Source organism: Lepidochelys olivacea (assembly GCF_965140295.1).
Source record: "Lepidochelys olivacea isolate rLepOli2 genome assembly, chromosome: 2".
Lineage (NCBI taxonomy): Eukaryota > Metazoa > Chordata > Testudines > Cheloniidae > Lepidochelys > Lepidochelys olivacea.
The window spans coordinates 4,520,332-4,540,925 of NC_140412.1; the positions used below are offsets into that span (position 1 = coordinate 4,520,332).

At 44.5% G+C, this 20,594-nt stretch overlaps 1 protein-coding gene across 2 annotated transcripts in view; it reads left to right on the forward strand.

The window, feature by feature from the left end:
• Window positions 1-20,594, forward strand: part of ZC3H3 (zinc finger CCCH-type containing 3) — a 351,773-nt gene that overhangs the window by 196,196 nt on the left and 134,983 nt on the right. For both annotated transcript variants that reach the window (XM_084620589.1, XM_084620590.1), the window contains exon 5: window positions 14,711-14,904. In XM_084620589.1, coding sequence (XP_084476715.1) covers window positions 14,711-14,904 — 194 coding nt within the window. The remainder of the gene's footprint in view (window positions 1-14,710; window positions 14,905-20,594) is intronic.

Here is a 20,594-nt window from a genome sequence, read left to right on the forward strand (position 1 = left end):
ATCTCCAGGGTCTGCAGCAGGTTTGTTCTCGAGTGTACAGCTCTAGGTGCATTTTCCGCTCTAGTTTTGGGTGCCTCGAACACACTGCAGCTTTCACCCCTTCCCTTGGGAGACTGTTGCACAGTCTGATCACTCTCACTCTGAGGAAGTTTTTCCTGTTGTTTGTTCTGATTTTCCCGTCTTAATTTAATACAGTACCCCTAGTTATAGTCAAAGGACCATCCCTAAATAATTCACCTTCCTCCGACTCAAGGAATATTTCCAGCACACCTCTGAACAACATACTAATCCACAGAGACCTCCCGACCAACACTACAAAAAGGAGGATTCTAGGTGGACTCCTCCTGAAGGTCGAGACAGCAGACTGGACTTCTACATAGAGTGCTTCTGCCGACGTGCACGGGCTGAAATTGTGAAAAAGCAGCATCACTTGCCCCACAACTTCAGCTGTGCAGAACACAATGCCATCCACAGCCTCAGAAACAACTCTGACATCATAATCAAAAAGGCTGACAAAGGAGGTGCTGTTGTCATCATGAATAGTTTGGAATATGAACAAGAGGCTGCTCGGCAGCTCTCCGACACCACTTTCTATAAGCCATTACCCTATGATCCCACTGAGAGTTACCAAAAGAAACTACAGCATTTGCTCAAGAAACTCCCTGAAAAAGCACAAGATCAAATCCGCACAGACACACCACTGGAACCCCGACCTGGGATATTCTGTCTACTACCCAAGATCCATAAACCTGGAAATCCTGGGCGCCCCATCATCTCAGGCATTGGCACCCTGACAGCAGGATTGTCTGGCTATGTAGACTCCCTCCTCAGGCCCTACACTACCAGCACTCCCAGCTACCTTCAAGACGCCACTGACTTCCTGAGGAAACTACAATCCATCGGTGATCTTCCTGATAACACCATCCTGGCCACTATGGATGTAGAAGCCCTCTACACCAACATTCCACACAAAGATGGACTACAAGCCATCAAGAACGCTATCCCCGATAATGTCACGGCTAAACTGGTGGCTGAACTTTGTGACTTTGTCCTTACCCATAACTATTTTACATTTGGGAACAATGTATACCTTCAGATCAGCGGCACTGCTATGGGTACCCGCATGGCCCCACAGTATGCCAACATTTTTATGGCTGACTTAGAACAACGCTTCCTCAGCTCTCGTCCCCTATCGCCCCTACTCTACTTGCACTATACTGATGACATCTTCATCATCTGGACCCATGGAAAAGAAGCCCTTGAGGAATTCCACCATGACTTCAACAATTTCCATCCCACTGTCAACCTCAGCCTGGTCCAGTCCACACAAGAGATCCACTTCCTGGACACTACAGTGCTAATAAACGATGGTCACATAAACACCATCCTATACCGGAAACCTACTGACTGCTATTCCTACCTACATGCCTCCGGCTTTCACCCAGACCACACCACATGATCCATTGTCTACAGCCAAGCTCTACGATACAACCGCATTTGCTCCAACCCCTCAGACAGAGACAAACACCTACAAGATCTCTATCAAGCATTCTTACAACTACAGTACCCACCTGCGGAAGTGAAGAAACAGATTGATAGAGCCAGAAGAGTTCCCAGAAGTCACCTACTACAGGACAGGCCTAACAAAGAAAATAACAGAACGCCACTAGCCGTCACCTTCAGCCCCCAACTAAAACCCCTCCAACACATTATTAAGGATCTACAACCTATCCTGAAGGATGACCCAATACTCTCACAAATCTTGGGAGACAGGCCAGTCCTTGCCTACAGACAGCCCCCCAACCTGAAGCAAATACTCACCAGCAACCACATACCACACAACAGAACCACTAACCCAGGAACCTATCCTTGCAACAAAGCCCGTTGCCAACTGTGCCCACATATCTATTCAGGGGACACCATCACAGGGCCTAATAACATCAGCCACACTATCAGAGGCTCGCTCACCTGCACATCTACCAATGTGATATATGCCATCATGTGCCAGCAATGCCCCTCTGCGATGTACATTGGTCAAACTGGACAGTCTCTATGTAAAAGTATAAATGGACACAAATCAGATGTCAAGAATTATAACATTCATAAACCACTCGGAGAACACTTCGATCTCTCTGGTCACACGATTACAGACATGAAAGTTACGATATTACAACAGAAAAACTTCAAAACCAGACTCCAGCAAGAGACTGTTGAATTGGAATTCATTTGCAAATTGGATACAATTAACTAAGGCTTGAATAGAGACTGGGAGTGGCAAAGTCATTATGCAAGGTAACCTATTTCCCCTTGTTTTTTCCTACCCCCCTCCCCTCCCCTGTTCCTCAGATGTTCTTGTTAAACCCTGGATTTGTGCTGGAAATGGCCCACCTTGATTATCATACACATTGTAAGGAGAGTGATCACTTTAGATAAGCTATTACCAGCAGGAGAGTGGGGTGGGGGGAGAGAAAACCTTTTGTAGTGGTAAACACCCATTTTTTCATGGTTTGTGTGTGTAAAAACATCTTCTGTATTTTCCACAGTATGCATCCGATGAAGTGAGCTGTAGCTCATGAAAGCTTATGCTCAAATAAATTGGTTAGTCTTTAAGGTGCCACAAGTACTCCTTTTCTTTTTGCGAATACAGACGAACACGGCTGTTACTCTGAAACCTCCTTGGTGCTTGTACTCCTCCGTACCCCAAGAGGGGACCCATAAGAGTCATACAGAGAGTGAATGTCAGCTTCTGGTTCTGACATGAGGCCTTTGTGTACATGCAGCCTGAAGCAGTAGAGGGCTAGAGGAAGAGCTGAATTCAGTGTTGGTTGGTTGGTTGGGGAGGAAATTCATAGATTCTAAGGCCAGAAGGGACCATTGTCGTGACTTAATCACACCTCCTGAATAACACCAACCATAGCACTGCCCCAAATAATTCCTAAAGCAGATCTTTCAGAAAATATCCATGCTTGACTTAAAAATTGCCAGGGATGGAGGATCTACCACAACCCTTGGTAAATTGTTCCAGTGGTTCATTACTTGCACCTTATTTTCCATCTGAATTTCTCTAGCTTCAACTTCCAGCCAATGGATCATGTTAGACCTTTCTTTGCTAGCCTGAAGAACCCATTATTAAGTATTTGTTTCCCATGTAAATACTAGCAGACTATGATCAAGTCACCCCTTAATTGTCTCTTTGTGAAGCTAAATAGATTGAGCTCCTTAAGTCTATCACTATAAGGCAGGTTTTCTAATCCTTTAATCTTCCTCATGGCTCTTCTCTGAACCCTCTCTAGTTTATCAGCATCCTTTTTGAATTGTGGGCACCAGAACTGAACAAAGTATTATATCAGCAGTCACACCAGTGCCAAATTCAGAAGTGAAATAACCTCTCTGCTCTTACTTGAGATTCCTCTGTTTATGCCTTAGCTCTTTTGGCTACAGTGTCACACTGGGAGCTCATGTTCAGCTCATTATCCACCATGACCTCCAAATCTTTTTCAGAGTCACTGCTTCCCAGGATAGAGTCCTTTATCCTGTAAGTATGGCCTACATTCTTTGTTCCTAGATGTATACGTGTACATTTAGCCATATTAAAATGCGTATTTTTTGCTTGCACCCAGTTTGCCAAGCGATCCAGATCTCTGAATCAGTGACTTGTCCTTCTTCATTATTTATCACTCTCCGCCTTGGTGTCATCTGCAAACCTTATCAGTGATGATTTTATGTTTTCTACCTGGTCACTCGTAAAAATGTTAAATAGCATAGGACCAAGAATCAATTCCTGTGAAAACACACCAGCTTGATGATGATTCCCCATTTACAATTACGTTTTTGAGACCTATCACTTAGCCAGTTTTGAATCCATTTAATGTGTGCTGTATCATTTTATATCATTCTAGTTTTTTTAATCAAAATGTTGTGTGGTACCAGGTCAAATGTCTTACAGAAGTCTAAGTACGTTACATCAATACTGTTACCTTTACCAACCAAACTTTTAATCTCATCTCATCAAAAAAAGATATCAAGTTAGTTTGATAGGATCTATTTTCCATAAACCCATGTTGATGTACATTAGGAACATTACTCTCCTTTAATTCTTTATTAATCAAGTCCTGTATCAACCGTTCCATTATCTTGCCTGGGATGGATGTCAGGCTGACAGGCCTATAATTGCCTGGGTCATCCCATTTACGCTTTTTAAAAATTGGCACATCATTAGCTTTTTTCCAGTCTTCTAGAACTGCTGCAGTGCTCCAAGACCTATTGAAAATCAACATTAATGGTCCAGTGAGATCCTCAGCTTGCATCCAAGAGTTTTAAAAAAGCTGGCTATCTCAACATGCTGATTTTAAAATGTCTGACTTTAGTAATTCTGTTTAACGTTCTTCTGAGATACTAGTAGAATGGGAAGAGCTGTCATCACCATATAGTGAGACCATATCATCTGTTTTTTTTCCCTCAGATACAGAACAAAAATATTTATTGAACACGTCTACCTTTTCTGCGTTATTATTGATAATTCTACCATTTCCATCTAGTAATGGGCCAGTACTGTTGTCAGGATTCTTTTTGTTCCTAATATGTTTTTAAAAATTCCTTTTTATTATCCTTAACTCTGCTGGCCATAGAGTTCTCCTTGGGTTCCTTGGCTTCCCTTATCAACTTCCTACAATTCCTAGCGTCTGACTTGTATTCTGATATATCAGCTTCCCCTAACTTCCATTTGTTGTTTTTATTGATTTATTTTTTTAATAGCTGCCTTCACTCCCACTATAAACCAGATCATTTTGTTAACCAGCACAGCCTTCTTCCTCAATTGTGGGATTGTATATAGAGCATAGATGGGAGGGCCTTACGGGGAGGTGTCTGTGGCAGGGAAGCTCTGCTCTGAATGGACCTTGTAAGGTTTGTTGGAGCAAGATTCCTTTCATATGCAACTTACACACCAACCTAATTTAATTGGTGATGTTCGTTGAAAAAACCTAGGAATTTCCCAAACGAAGAACTGTTTTACAAAAAAAAAGTAGTAGTGGTGGGCAGCGGAGTATGGCTGTGAGGAAAAGGCCATATCCCTCGTCTGATCAGATATTTGGAAACGTTTTTTAAGGAGGAGGATTTTTGTAAAGAAAGTTTAACATTATTTTTTGGGTCCAGCCTTAGCTCTTTTCAACCAAGTTTGTTTTGTTTGCGAGTAAATAGTTTGGACGGTTCATTGAGCCAAGCAATCTGATTAGCTGACCAGACTTTAGTGCTGCTTAATGCTGCATTGTCTTGCTGAGTCCTTTGCTTTCCTGCTAGCCCGGACTGACACCTGGATTTTTCTGGTCTGTTGGCAGAGAAAGTATATTTGCAAGAATTCAATCTTACAGAAAACAAGAGGAAAAACACAGACTCTTAAGTGTTTTAAGTAGAGAAAATGGAAGAAAGAAAATGAAACTTGGCCAAGTGTGTGATTTATGATCGGACAGAGTAAAATCTCAGGTCGCTAGTGAAGTTATTACTGTTGAGTAGTCAGTGGATTTAATGGGGAAAACCCAGACACAATCATTGCCTAACTCTCAAGGAATCAAATCTTTTCCTAGAGCAAGGCTTGGGCTCTGACTATTGTTAACACAGAGTATGGGATTCTGCTTTTGAACCTCTCACAGCTATTGGCAGCTGATCTTTGACAGCTGCTACACTGTTTTTAAACATATATTTTTGTAGTGTTCCTCTACCACCTTTTTTCATTTAAAATTCTATTTCTCTCCCCCCCCCCGCCATCCTCCCCCAAACAGGAGTGGGGGAAAGGCAACCCTCAACCTTGTGTAGTCAAGGTTATGGCGATAAATTCTGTTGCATTGTCACTTCTATTCGGAGTAAATTGGCTGGCCGCTTTCGGGCTGAAGGGAAGATAATTTGCTGTAGTATTTCAAATGGATTAGAAATGGATTTGAAGGGAAAGTTCATGCCTCCCATTACAAAGGCTAGAAAGAAGACTATCTTAAGGCACTGTTCCTTCTCTGGCCTTCATTATCCACGCTTAATACCTTTCCTATTTTCCAGCGTTAATGAAATTTCCTGCCGGAGAAGGCCTGCTGGACGGATGGGAAAAGTCTTTAGATCTGAGGGCTTGTGTTGTAGAAAAGGAATTACGAGCCCCTCATGTTGAGGGCCGGTGTATTCTTCAGGTCCTTGGCCCAGCTATTATCTCATTAATTTTATCCTCTCTTCTCAATACAGTTAGTTTCCAAAGGCCATTCTTTCCATTAGGGTAACAATTGAGTAGAGTGCTGTGACACTGCTGCGAATTAAAAGCTACACGCTGTTTTTAGAGGCACCCTGCGCTTCTTTAGATGTGTCCTCCTTCCTTCACGCCCCCGCTCACCCCGCGCTGCCCCTGTCTTTGCCTTTTGCTCAGACTTTTAGCCGGTGCAGCAAATGTCACTTTAAGCAGGTGGATGAGAGACAAGCTGAATATTACTGCCAGAGCTAGATACCCATTTGGAAGACCAATGAATCCAGTTTAAATCTGTAGAGCCTACTTTAGGAAGGGAAGACGGCTTTTATAAAGGCATGATTGGGACAATTAAGTTCTAGGCAACACCCTCTTCCTTCTATATGGGAATGACTTATATGTGCTCAGCAAATTCACATAATTATTCTCTCTCGTCTCTGGTGCATGGCGCATAATGGATCTTTTCCAGTCAATTTCTGGATATCTTATGCCACCTGAGAATAAGATAGTTGGGGCCAGAGCTGAGCATAGGTAGGCAGTGTCTGAGCTTCCCATTCCAATCTCTCACAGCGAGATTCAGGCCTCCTTGCAGATGAACCTGTGATCTTGGACAGCCCTCTGCTTAAGAAAAGACCTGATGGTGTAAAATTCTGTTGCAGACATGTGTCCACTAGAGACTAGATTGAATCCTCCAGACTCATTTGACTGGTACCCCAAGCCAAATGGAAACCTAGGATTCCTGAAGGTGAAAGGCAAAGGAATTAACCTCCTTGTGCAGCGTGAAATGCAGAAATTAAAAATAACTCCTGACATCTTTAGTGTAACCGTAGGTTATCAGGGTTCCCATGCCTAGTACTCTATGTACAGTAAGGTGAATTCAGGCAGAGAATGTATTCAGTCTTCTGCTCTCCCACCCCCATCTCCATGTACAGTAGGTATTCTGTAGCATTCCCTGCACCAGTCTGGACTGTATCTTTTGCAAGCAGGGTGAAGACTGATAATAAAACTGCTGAAGCAGTAATGTAACTTCCTGGCGCCTTTCCCTCAGTCTTTCTGTCTCCAGCGGGGGAAACAGCTCTAAAGGTTATTGGAGCAGATTACAACTCCATTTAGGAGTTTTTCCCCCCATTAACTTTGACTTTTCTAGAAATAAACATTTTTCAGGTCGTAAGCCCTAGCTGGTAGGTGACCCGGTCTTCCTAGGGTCCTGGGGCTGTGGGCATAGGGAAGAGGTGGAAGCTGTGTTCAGAGAAGTCACTATTCAGAGTCTTCCTGGCACAGAGAGAATGGGAACAAAGGCAGAGATAATTCCATCAGTCACCGCTGTGGCACAAAGCTTCCCTGCACCAACAACACTGTCATGCCCTCAGGTTAGACTTTGACTGTGTGTATGTTGTCCCCACAGTCTTCAGATGTGTGTCACCCACGTTGGTAGCACAATCTGTGGGTATGCAAACACAGCATGTACGTGTGTGTGTTTGTGTGTTCGGAGTGCTGCTGAGATTTCACTGCTAGGCACTTGGGAGGACCATGTTATATTCCGAAATGGAGGAGCTAAGATTGCAGTATAAAGGCCTCTCTGTCTGGCCTATCTGTTACTATGCCACTCCCACCCCACTCTAAGTGTAGCTCTGAGTCTCTAATCTAAGAAGAAAGATAAAGATTCCTGTACCACTTTGAAATATTATTTGGTCCATTGGCTATGAAGTTTAGTCAATTCCAGGATTTCTCAACCCCAGCAGAATCAGACATGCCCAGCTACCAGTCCCAGAGATTTTCTCCTAGCTGAATTTGAATGGGCCCCACACTTAGGCCTCAGTCCCACAAGGGGAACAATGCAAGCTCATGGTCTGCCTGTGTAGTTCTCCTTAAACATACCGAGCCTTCATCCTTTCAAATTTGTTCAATTTTTTCCCAAGATTCCAGCAATCTAGCTAGTGGTTCTGAAGGCAGAACGAGGAACAGTGCTGTTATCCTGTTCTGGGATGTCTCATGTGATGTGTGATTGTCTTTGGCCTGGTGTTCTCTTCAGAAGCCCTCCAGATGTCATTGTGGTGGAACATCTCCAACTGGGGGAAGACACCTTAGATGGCCTGTCAGTGGTTCCGAAGCTTACATTCCAACCTCTGCCTGCTAGTTAAGAAAGGCAAACCAGACTGAGGAACTCTCCAAACTGTGACACTATCCATAGCATTTAAGTAGGGTTGTTGCTCCCAAGATGCTAGCCTGGTTCCCTCGGATGTTCTGGGTGCTGACTACTGCTTTCTCTTTATAAAGAATTAAATATTTATAAACTGCAGTGGTTGTTATGAAAGAGTTAGTATTTGCCAGCAGGTACTGTACAGTTTATTCTCTGCTCAGATACAAGGGAAACCTGTGCTGTTTTTCATGGAGTGGTAACTATTGGGCAAATGGTGTCTCTTGAACAGGGACCATAGTAGTTTGTAAACATTTAATAGCTTGTAACTCTGTGATAAAGAGAAAATCATTGTCCAGAATATTCCGGGAAGCTGCTGGAACTCTGGGAGCAGCAACTGGGCTTGGACTCGTTGTTAATATCATGGTTTGAACTGCATTGAGCGCAAGCCCTTCGGTCTGCAAAGGCCCTAAAACTGTCACTTAACCCAGTTTTAAATGAGCTCCACTTAAACGGAGCTTAGCCAGCCTGTGTGAATAGGGCCAAGTAGGGGACCGAAATCATGCTCTTGTCACTGAGGCTGCATTTATTCTAGAGAATTGAACTGATGGGCTAAAAGTGCTTTAAACACAAACGGATCGCTGTGTGCACATTACCATGCAGACGGAAGTGCTGCAGCTCTTGGCTTTGTGTTTAGGATGTTTATCTTCCAAATACAGATGAGGTATAAACACTTCTTTTTTTCCTGACTTGAATGAATGTTTTGGGGGTAAAAGGATTTTACTCCCAGTGTAGCCAGGACTCTGTTCCCCTGTAGTTCTCTCTGACTCACCCATTTTGTACTGTGTGTAAGTGGATGTTAGTTTTTCAGACACCAAGCAGTGTACAACACAGTTCAGTGATCGCTGATCTGCTAAATTAACTAAGTTACTTGTCAGAAAAGAAAGACGGAGGCCACTGAGATTAATACGCTTTCAGCATTCAGTTCCAACTCGCAGGAAGTGGCTTGGCTTATGTACATTTTTTTCAGTGAGAATTACCTAGTGTCTTGACAGGGACAGCTTTCACTTCAGCAGTTTGCATACACACAATTTGCTGCTAACACAGGGGGAGAAAAATAAGCGTTCCTTTAAGCAAGCTTCTCTTAGTGTGCTTTGCAACATGATAGATGTAAGATATTAACACAGCAGCGTCTGTATGCCCTGAGCACTGCATCAGCTTCACTGAATTCCGTGCATCTCTGCTGGCAAGCCGGAGATGGAAATTTAAATGAGCATGTGGGGTTTTTTCTCCTACCAGAGACTAAAATAAAATATTGGAAGTTCCTGTATTGGAGTAATTTTGTAATAGCCAGGCCTTGTGTCTCGATCAGTGATGTTTTATAGGCATTCTTCGATGTTTTATATGTAGAAATTGAAGTAAATAAATCCCATATCACTAACCATTCCCACCATGCTGCTTGTATGTAGGGATTATGGATACATCCCTGTTTCTCTGAGCAAGCAAATACTCTGTTTCTAACGACATACAGTCACTTAATTCCTTTTATAGTGTCAAGTATGTGTAGTTCTTAGTTTCTTGTAGGCAGATCTCTTGGGTGGAATTTTCTTGTTAGGATCTTTGCTATTGTACCTGACTTCCAATTAAGTTGTGGGAAAGCAGCTTAAGTACTTTCAAACAATATTTGCTCACTTGAAGGGTCCTATGTTTGATTAGTTTTTACACTTGAGTTTGGTTTTAGTTCAGGTGGAAGTAACGCCAAGTTCTGTTAAAAAGCTGTTCGTCTGTAATGGTTAGTTTTAATCACAGCTGTAGCATATTACAACTGTCACGGCTAGTGAAACTATGCAGCATTTACCTTTTACCTAACATACTTTATTTAAAGGAAACTAACTGCACCAACCACCTTAGGGTGGATAGCTTTAATGAGGCCTTCTCCAGGCATGCTTTCCAAAGAAGGGTTTACGGAGTCGCTGTATTTAGAACAATACTGAATGCAGGTGTCTGTATTAAGGATCTTCCTAGTAAAACCCTGCAATCTAATGCAAATAGAAGCAAAGAGCCCTCAAAGTACAACAGAGTAATTGACATGTTAAGTACAGGCCTGTCTATGCAAGCCATTGTGTAGCTCTGAAAGAGGCTTGTGCTCTTTGAAGGTGTGTGTTTTTATAGGTACATGAGAGATGCTTTGAGCATCTGTTGTGCTTTTCATAGAAGGATCTCAAAGCGCTTTACAAGCATTACAACATTTAGCCACTCAGCCTTCTTGTTGGTACAGATGAGGGAAACTGAGGCACAGAGTTTAAATGATGTCTGCAGGGTCACATAGTTTGGGGCAGGAACAGGAACAGACCCTACATACCCCTTTCAATCCTTTAGCCCCCAAATCACCCTTCCCCTGTAAATTCAAACTCACTTTAACTTTGAGTTTCCAGTGCCCCATGCAGAAGGTGTGTGACTTCAAAGAACCTGTGGTTTTGCAGTGAGGAAGTTAGTACACAAGCTTCAAATGCTGTACAAATAGTATCTGGCTCTGAACTCATTTCATTTTGTGCAACATGGTTATCTTTAATATTTCCTGGATGTGGAAAGTAGGCAGCGAAAGTGGAGATGTAATGGAGATGCCATGACTCAAAATGTGTGTTGTTTTTTTTTATTCTGAGCCCCTGCAGTCTATAAATGAATACAAATCTGTCAGAGGCTGTGGTCCACAGCTCAAGACTAACGCAAAATGGGAACGTAAGAATGACTAGCATGTAGACCCACTTGACAATGCGTCTCTCCAGGTTAAAATATGGAGCTGTTAGAGTGAAGGATAGTGGAGGGGTGTAGTTCAGATGGTCTCTCTTGCCCAGGGAGTGTTGATAATGCTTTATGATTATGGAAACTTTTTATTGTGTGTTTAGCCTATTGTACTATTTGTGTTAACGTAATAAGGTGTCCACCGCTAAGGTATCAGGGTCCATTCTTAATGTATGTACACTAGAACTCAGTGCATCCTCTCACAGCATCTAGTTCAGTTACCTTAGACCAGACCAAGGAGCTAACCAGCCGGGAGACTAATTTCCAGGGGATGCTAATACTCATAATTTTGCTAGGGCCCACACAAATAGATGCGCCTTGAAGATCAATCTCTGGCTCTGATATGTCTGTGCTGTGAGTGAATTCGACAGCTGAAACCCCGCCACTGGGAGGCCTTTACCGCAGGTCCTTGGAATTCCACTCTGGGAACCAACCAACAAAGCCTTGGCTATTTACCCCTGCAATGATGGGATTCAGGGGGAGGAGAGGTGGTGCCTGAGACAGGCACTATGTGCCTTTTAGAGGCTGATCAAGGTCTTGAATTACACCAGGAAGCGCATGGGATTAACATGCGATTAATATGCTGTGTCCTGTCTCCCCTGCCTAAAAGGAGGGTAGGTCCATCCTGCACTGGCTGACGCTTCCAAATGGCCCACCAGGAGAGTGCTACCTAGCACACGTTGCAGTGTAGTGTAGCTCAGAGATGAGGTTCACTCCTGCCAGGCCTTGTGAATTTAAGGCTCTGCGTGGATCTCCTTGTGATGTCAGAGAGGTTTCCTAAGAACCAAACATTATGCACACCAAGCACCTCTGATCTCTAAAGAATCCTGTTCCCCACAGACCAGTGGAACTAGATCTCTCTAGAGAGAAAACTACTTTCACCGTGATTTTTGGTTTGGATGAGCCAAGAAAACTGGTAGGAACCAAGCTGACAAACCTCTGAAATGCAGAAGATAGGGGTTGTTTCCCATCCGCAGGCTGGTCACTAGGCCGTGACGTAGTATAGTCAGGCTTATTATAGGGGGTACGTAAATCGCCCCCTTTACCATAGTAATGGAGTGCCTCATCATCTTACTGCATCTATCTTCACAACACCACTGTAGGGTGGGGAAGCGCATTTATCCCCATTTTACACACAGGGAACTGAGGCAAAAAATGATTGTGACTTGTCCAAGGTCACACAGCACGTCTGTGGTAGAGCAGGGTCTTGAACCCAGCTTTCCCAACTCTCAGGCTACTGCTCTGACCACTGGGCCGCTGTCCTCACTACGTCACAGATTTGCACATTAGGACGGCAGAGGTGAGAGGCTCCGTGGAGAGAATGCAGGAGGAAATCAGGTGCAACTCTCTTTCATTCTGCATTGCGATCCGATCCACGCACATCTGTCTGTTCAGTCAGAGATCCCACCACTGGGCTTGTGCTGTTTGTAGCTTCATTAGAAATGCTAACTTCACTGTACAAGAATGACAGGGAAGTTTCTTTCTCCATTTCATGTCAGTCCCCTTGCTATAAACACAGATTTTTAGACCTTTAATAAGGTGCGCAAATCCCAAAGGCACATTGAAGGGCTTGCCAAAGAATCCGATTGCAGAATACCGCAGCATAACCATTCATTCTAAGGTTTCTCCTGCCCTGCATCTGTGGAAACTTGCAAGCAGATATGTACGGTTGGTAGCCAATGGCAACAGCCATATTAAATGAATAGACTGTCAAACTAAGCACTAATAAATGTAACTATTACATTTTACAATTCTCTCTTTCTTTGCACATCTTCATTTAAAGGTAGTGCTCCCAGGGTTTGCGTTCTGCTGATGGGATGCCAGGCCTTAATTTACAGATATTCTTCAGTAATGCGTGGTTTATGTACGTTCTGTTAATAGCATTATGAGCATAAATTTTACTAATACAAAATTAGAGCTGTAATTTGCATAAACAAATTACTGTTTGGATTAGTGGTAAATGGTTAAGAGGACTTGATATTTGAGTGGATTTGATTTGGCCACAACAGCTCTGTATGCATAACAGATATGTACAAAAATGAGGCACACGGCTTTACACAGATTGAATGCAAGCTGCCATTACATAGGAAAAGTCAGTCTGTCAGCTGGAAGGGTTTCCTGCAGTGAATGAGCACGTGGAGGGTAGAGTTGGTACTAAGGTGTTAGTTTACAGCCTTTATCAGCTGCTGTTCATCTCATGCAGCTGTCAACAGGCCTTAGATTAATCATACTCCAGTGTCCTAAAAGCACCAGGGCCATGTGATTGTGCTACACCTTTGTCCCATTGACTGCTGGGAAGTAAGGGGTATCACTCCATTCTCATCCCTCCCACAAGAACCACATGTAAGGCCCTAAAGAGGTACTGAAGGGCCACAGTTTGTGGATCACTTTCCTACAGCTTTAGGGCTCCAGTAAGTTTGGACAGACTCTGTTCAGCTGCAGTAGTGGGGCACAGTCCGGATGCTGTTTGTCCCACCTGACTGTGGAATTCCAGGCCTACGTCTGTTGCTAGCTACTTATGATTGCAGTTGGGTCTTGGGCTGCCAGCCCCGTCTGGGCTGCCCCAACCTTCCATCTGGCTAGGAAGGACATCCTTTCTTGGGAAGATTCTGCAGAGAGGGCATCCTCTCCGGCATTGGTGCAAAACAGGGACAACCTGGGAAAAGGGGGCTCCTCAGAGAGAGCCAACTTCTGGCTTTAAATGAACCATTGAGCTTGGTTTTTCTGCCCTTGGCAGCTATGGATCTTCCATGAGCCAGGGCTAGGGACAGGATGTTCCAAACCACTGGGCAGCCGAGTGCTCCTGTGCCCAGTTTCACTGGGATGGCTGTGTCCACATGTATGTATTTTGGTAGCAGTGAAGTCGGCTCTATATTTAGAAGGCACACAGAAACCTCCTTGTGCTATATGCTGTCATGCACTAATAGCCATGTATACAGCCCAGGTTTTAGCTGTTCTTTGGGTTCAGCGTTGGAGGTCCATGGTATCAGTCAGCAATATTTAGGGCTAGTGAGCAGGGCTGGGTCAACCAAATCCAAGGTGCCCTGGGAAGCCATTTGATGTCCCCTAGCCCCCCTCAGCCAGCTTCAAGACCCAGAGTTCTCCTCCCAGCAGCACTTCCCCCAACCTTCTACTCCACCTTGGGGAGGACGGGGCTGCTCAGGCCTGTAGGGAAGAGGGAATGAAGGTGTACTGTGTCCTGAGCTGAGGAGCAGAAGGGCCTTAAAAGAAGTAGTCAATAGATGTTAAACAATAGGAGTGGGGGAATCTATGATTTTCCTCCAGCTTGGGCTGTGAAACAGCAGGAGAAGAGAGCCCCTGATTTCTCTAGTTACTTAGAGCTCTCCATCATTATGGTAGTACGGAGCATGAGCAGGAAGGATCCAGCTCGCACAGCAAGTGGCCATAGGTGGGGCTGGATCCTATCCCCAGAAGACTCCCTGCAGCTGTAGGTTTGTCCATGAAATCTGAAGCAAAGTGAAGCTTCACTGGATAGCTTTATGGATGCAAAGCTCACCTCTTCTCCCATTTGTGGCATTTCATTGTCTTTGCAGATCTCTGGTATTAAACCAAATGCGCCAGTCAACCCTAGGCGGCAAATCCCAGCAGCTGCAACCGAGTTGGAGGAACAAAGGCTTTTGCTGTATAGGAGGCGTGATGTACAGGGTGTCAGCAAATAAACTGTCCAAAACCTCCAGCTCCCCGGTCAGGGGTGGCGACCTGAGTCACAAGCTCCACAGTAGAACAGGTAGGTGATGACAATGCCTCTGTGTTCTGTGCTGAGCATTTGCACGTCTGTGTGTGTGAATTCCTGGTGAGACAAACTGAGCAACATATGTCCGCATTTACATCTCTCCAACTCCATCGTGTGGCACGTTACACTTCGCTTTTGTCTCCTGCTTGCTCATGAAGGGTCCCAGCCACCAAGGGGCCAGTAAAAACCAGAAATCAAAGTGGGAGAGAAGGAAACTATTGCAGCCACGCAGGCCACGGATACTGTGTCCTTTAGTCTGACTGGATGAGAAATATGTATGTTCTTGAACAGGGCTATGAGATGGTAAAAGCAAGGTGAAGCTTACGGAGACGTAACACCCCACTGTATTAAAGCTCACCAGTCCAGCAGCGTTCCTGCAGCTGCTGCTTCTCCCCAGACACTCTTTCTGCTACTCTGTGAGGCTATTTTAACTCTTCCCAAACACAGCAAAACCCTGCAGGAGTATGTGCCTGAACTATCGTTGCCACCCTCCCATAGCCTGCTTGACAGCCCTACCCACAGCTGCTTTACCAGACAAAGGGAATACTGCCTGAACTCGGGTGAGATCCTGTCAGTCTCCTAAACACCAGACTTGCTGAGATACTACTCTGATGAGCACCCTGTAGCTACCTAAGATACTGCTGCCTGTAAATGGCTCATCCAGTTCAAAGGCATCTGTTGGGTTCACCAAATTAAACTTAATACTGAGGTAAGTAGATCAGCAGTGACTGTTAACTGCTTCTAGAGATATTTGTCCCAATAACATTGGTTTCACGTCTTCATCACTTTTGTTATGGAAGTGTCAGCTGTTGGTTCCTGCTGGAGGTAAAATGACAAACCTAGATTGACCAGTATCCTAGTCTAGAATGGCCTGTGTGCCTATCCCAGTTGTATTTGACAGCTAATCTTATGTACTTCTCTTAAGCAATTCAGGGCTTGAGGACCTGTTGTGCATTTTCCTCCATTTCTGTCTGTGCTCAGCAGGTGTTCATTCTGTAACCACTGTCATAAAGAACAGGGATAATCTGGCTGTCTCTCTCGAGTATTTATGTGGCCCCATCACTGTAATAGCTGAGCCGCTCGCAATCTATAACATATTTATCTTCACAACCTCACTGAGATGTTGTGAAGGTCCCTTCTCATTGTACAGGCGGGGAACTGAGGCACAGAGACACTAAGGCTATGTCTACACTGGCGCTTTTGTCAGTTGGGGGTGTGAAAAAACACACAGCCCCAAACGACATAAGTTTCACCGACAAAAACCCCGGTGTGGACAGTGCTATGTCAGCGGGAGATGCTCTCCTGCTGACATAGTTACTGCCACTCATTGGAGGTGGTTGAATTATGCCGATGGGAGAGCGGCTCCACGGTAGACCTTACAGCGGCACAGCCAAGTCCAAAGCTAGTGCCCTAACTGCTGGATCATTCTGCCTTTCTAATTATAATAAAGCTCAGCTAAGTCAAGTGGTTGGTATGTAGCATTTTTTGGTGGGAGAGGGTTGAGTTTTGGAGAGATGGAGGGTGGATGTGTAAATTAATGTTACTATACTTGGATCTGACTTGGTCCCCCCACTACAGAAGGGATATGGACAAATTGAAGAGAGTCCAGCAGAGGGCAACGAAAATGATTAGGGGGCTGGGGCACATGACTTATGAGGAGAGGCTGAGGGAACTGGGGTTATTTAGTCTGCGGAAGAGAAGAATGAGGGGGGATTTGATAGCAGCCTTCAACTACCTGAAAGGAGGTTCCAAAGAGGATGGATCTCAGGTGGTCTCAGTGGTGGCAGATGACGGAACAAGGAGCAACGGTCTCAAGTTGCCATGGGGGAGGTCTAGGTTGGATATTAGGAAACACTGTTTCCCTAGGAGGGCGGTGAAGCACTGGAATGCGTTCCCTAGGGAAGTGGTGGAACCTCCATCCTTAGAGGTTTTTAAGGCCTGGCTTGACAAAGCACTGGCTGGGATGATTTAGTTGGGGGTTGGTCCTGCTTTGAGCAAGGGGTTGGACTAGATGACCTCCTGAGGTCTCTTCCAACCCTAATAGTCTATGATTCTATGACGTGATACAAAGGTGAGGGGTTTAATTTTAAATATAACTTAAAACACTGGGAGATTGACATGTTAAAAAGAGAGCTCAGGACATGTGAAAGATGATACACTAAGCTTATTTGAAAGGCCTAGGCTGCTGAGGGGAAGGACATCTCAACTGTCCAGATGCTGACTGGGATAACTAGAGTGGAATCAGTTAAAGGGGAAACGTTCCCAGGCGATCACATACAGTTCTGTTGCCTCGCATGGTTGGGGGAACATCCCATCATTTTAGGAGGGTTTTTCCTCTCCCCTCTCTTGATCAACAGAAATAACCAAGGTATGATAAACAAGCTAGAAGTTGGTGTGCACCTGAGGCCTGCTGATTACAGTGTAAACAGAACTGAAATGCTTCTCTCACTGTATCTGAAAGTGGCATTTTGGCAGCGTGCCCACAGCCCCCAACTTCACAGAAGTGCAGGATGAGGTGAAGGAAAATCTTTGGAATCGATTATTGTCCAAATTAACTCAGGAAAAAAATCAATCTACATCTAATTTCCCTCTTTCCCCCCTTGAAAACAACCCAAAAGAGAGCAAAAGCCCAAGGCAAATGAAATATTTAAAAGGGATGCTGGCAGCCAGTGCGGTTAAACAAACCCATAAAGAACAGGATTAGAGAGTGAGTGAGAGAGAGCCTTGAATAGGCACAAAAATCCTGTCAGCAGAAGAACTGAGCAGCCTCTGAAAGTTTTTAAAAATGGGCAGAAATTAAGAGCAAATGGCAATATCTCAACAAAGAATAAACACCCTCCCCCTCTCGCCCCAGCTTACATGCGGATGCTAAATGTGTGAGAGAGAAAATTGAGAGTGGGAAATTAGGGATAGGCTAGAGAAGTAACCACGGCGATGAGAAATGCTTACGGCCATATCCTCTCCATCGGTGAAGAGGGTGGAGATTTAGCTTAAACCAGGGATTAGCTTCCCAGGCTGTGCCGATGGGAAATGAAGAAGTGTGCAGATAATGCCAGAGATGATGATATTGAGGAGGTCAGAGGGGTGGAAAGTTGATGAAGCATCGTTTCCAGGTAATCTGCCTTCTGAGAGCATTAAAAGAAGTCTGGCCAGCAGTTTGGGAAGGAAGCTTTAGCTGGCATTTTCACAACTTAGTCCTGTTCAGGACAGAGACCCACCCTGTGGCTGGCTACGCAGGCAGGTACTATACAGTGTCTTCCCTGTTGCTGTCTCTGCACCCACACGCACAGGTTCTTGTTTGTTTTAAAAGCACTTGATCCCACCTGTAAACTTTGCTACTGTGTGTGGGAAAAGGTATGGGGGAACTTCGCAAAGGGGAAAGCAGGTGGGCCAAACCACAGAGCGAGCCAGGTTAGCCGGCAAGGGTTGATACAAAAATTTTTGACATTTAGGGGATGTATTTTCTAAAATGCCAAGTGCCTAAATCCCTTAATTCCCATTGACTTTCAATAGGAATTGGGAACCTAACTCTAAGTAGTTTAGAAAATCCCAATCTAGAGCCCTTGCTTATGGTGGGAGATACCTAGATGCTTGGTTTTTAGTAGCGGTAGAAAGTATAATTCTAGGCAGCAGGGGGCAGTTAGTTTGTTGGATTATAAAGTGGCAGAAGGGCTGGAAACAGAAATACACTAAACTGGTACGTTCCATATGGAAGGAGGTTACCAGTGTTAGAGTAAAAGCTCTGCTCTGTTGTTGACCTGCTTGGAGATGGCTCCTGTGTATCTCTGAGGTTTGTGAGAGAGATGGAAGTAGGGGCAGTCATAGCACCTACCACAGATACTTTGCGGTGGTGGCCCACAGTAGAGTCAACTAAGCTTCCAAGGCCCCTTCTAATGTCGGCTTGAAGGGAAGGGATGATTCAAAGCTGGGGGTGATTATTGTATTGGGGAAGTCCATCTGCCAGTTGGAACTGTCCTTTCTGCGATCCCAAATGAGCATGCAGTACAATAACAGCTGTGATGGGGAAAGGGGAGCCCCAGCGACCTGGAGGAGATCCTGGGCCAACGTTCTGTCTGGCTGACGGTGACTGTCCTTTAGTCTAGGTCCAGAATTCAGCCTGCCACAAAGGTCTGTGAAGAAGTGGTTTTCAAATTCTAAATACTTTCTTTTTAAGGCAGCCATAAAATGAAAGCAAAAAAAGTAATAATGTTCCATGGCCCCTCAATGAGAGTGGCTATTATTATAATACGCCTCTGGCTTCCTTGCCATCGCTCTGCTGCACACCACAGACATTCAGTGCTTCACACTGAAGCTTCTTTGAGAATACAGCGTGGATCCTTCTGCTCCAAAAGCACAGGCCCTTGCCACTCAGGTTAAAGGAGAATCCTGATTAGCTGTGAGCAGTATAGAGCCTGTGACACACAGCTGAGCAGTCTTGATGCTATCCAGCAGAGGGCAGCGACATACACAGACACACTAGCCAATTCAGAATAATCTCCTTTGCTGCTGAAAATTAACACAGATTATAAGATAAATGCGTAAGGCTATCCCTTTAATTATCACTCTCCTTAGGATGGCACTTCTTTATGGCTCTCTAAATACTTGGGGTCTCAGAAGAGTCTTGTGTTGGAAAGCGGAGTGTTTTGGAAGGACATAATTAACCTACCATTTTTATTCTTGGATGCATTTTCCTTTAGACGGTGTTAGCACAAGCTTCTGATGAGCCTGTTTGTCCCGTCAATCTCAGCAAACAGTAACTAACATAGTTCTGCTCAAGATGAACTAGGGCTCTCCACCCAGTAAGGCCAGTGTTCAGGATCCATTGTTTCTTCTGATGAACATCTGGAACAGCACAGGGTACGCTGAGAGATGCTCTGCCTGTAGGTGTTTACAGAGCCAGTAACTGTTGCCGAAGAAACATGAAACCCTGAACTTGGGAGTTGCTAGGAAATGGCTTTCAAGTGTGTTAGTTTTTAAAGGTGACCTGTTGTAACTCTTGAAAAGAAAGCGAGGGGTGGCTCAGGGACCGAAGTCAGAGGATGAAACCAGGCAGGCAGACTTTGTGCATCATCTGCTAAGGTTTTGCAAATATTTTTTTCTTCTAATTGAAATTAGATGAGGGTTTGCAAAGCTTTGCCATTATCTCACTATAATAAGAAAGGAATTAATGGACTTTGCCCTGGGCCTGGTCTGTGCTTCAATAGGTACCCTAGGACCTGTGTTGTCCGCCAGTTCAGTGAATGCTTGGGGGAGTGGGTGATCTCAGATTTGGGGGAACCCAACACTAATAAAGGGCCCTTAGTTTTGAATCCCTTCTGTTCTGAATGTCCCTCTGACCCCTGCCATTTGGGCCATTCAGTTTGTACCCCTATAGCTCTGTCTCTGTGTGTGACCTCCTTTGGAATGTAGCCATATTTTCTCCTGCTCGGAAAGGGTGAATTCCATTGAATATCAGAATTCCTTCCTGCAGGACAGGTGAGGCTGTCAGACTGCAAAATTGTATTTATTTGTTGTGTATGAGACTCCACACATCCACGTAATCTTGATCTTGAGCACTTTTAAAGGTATAATTAAGAGAGCTTTTCAGTTCCCCTTCAGTGCAAAACATAGTGTATTTTGGACTAGCAAGGAGATGGGAAACACTGTTGACAGTTTAATAGCTTGGAATTTACTTAAGGTGGGTT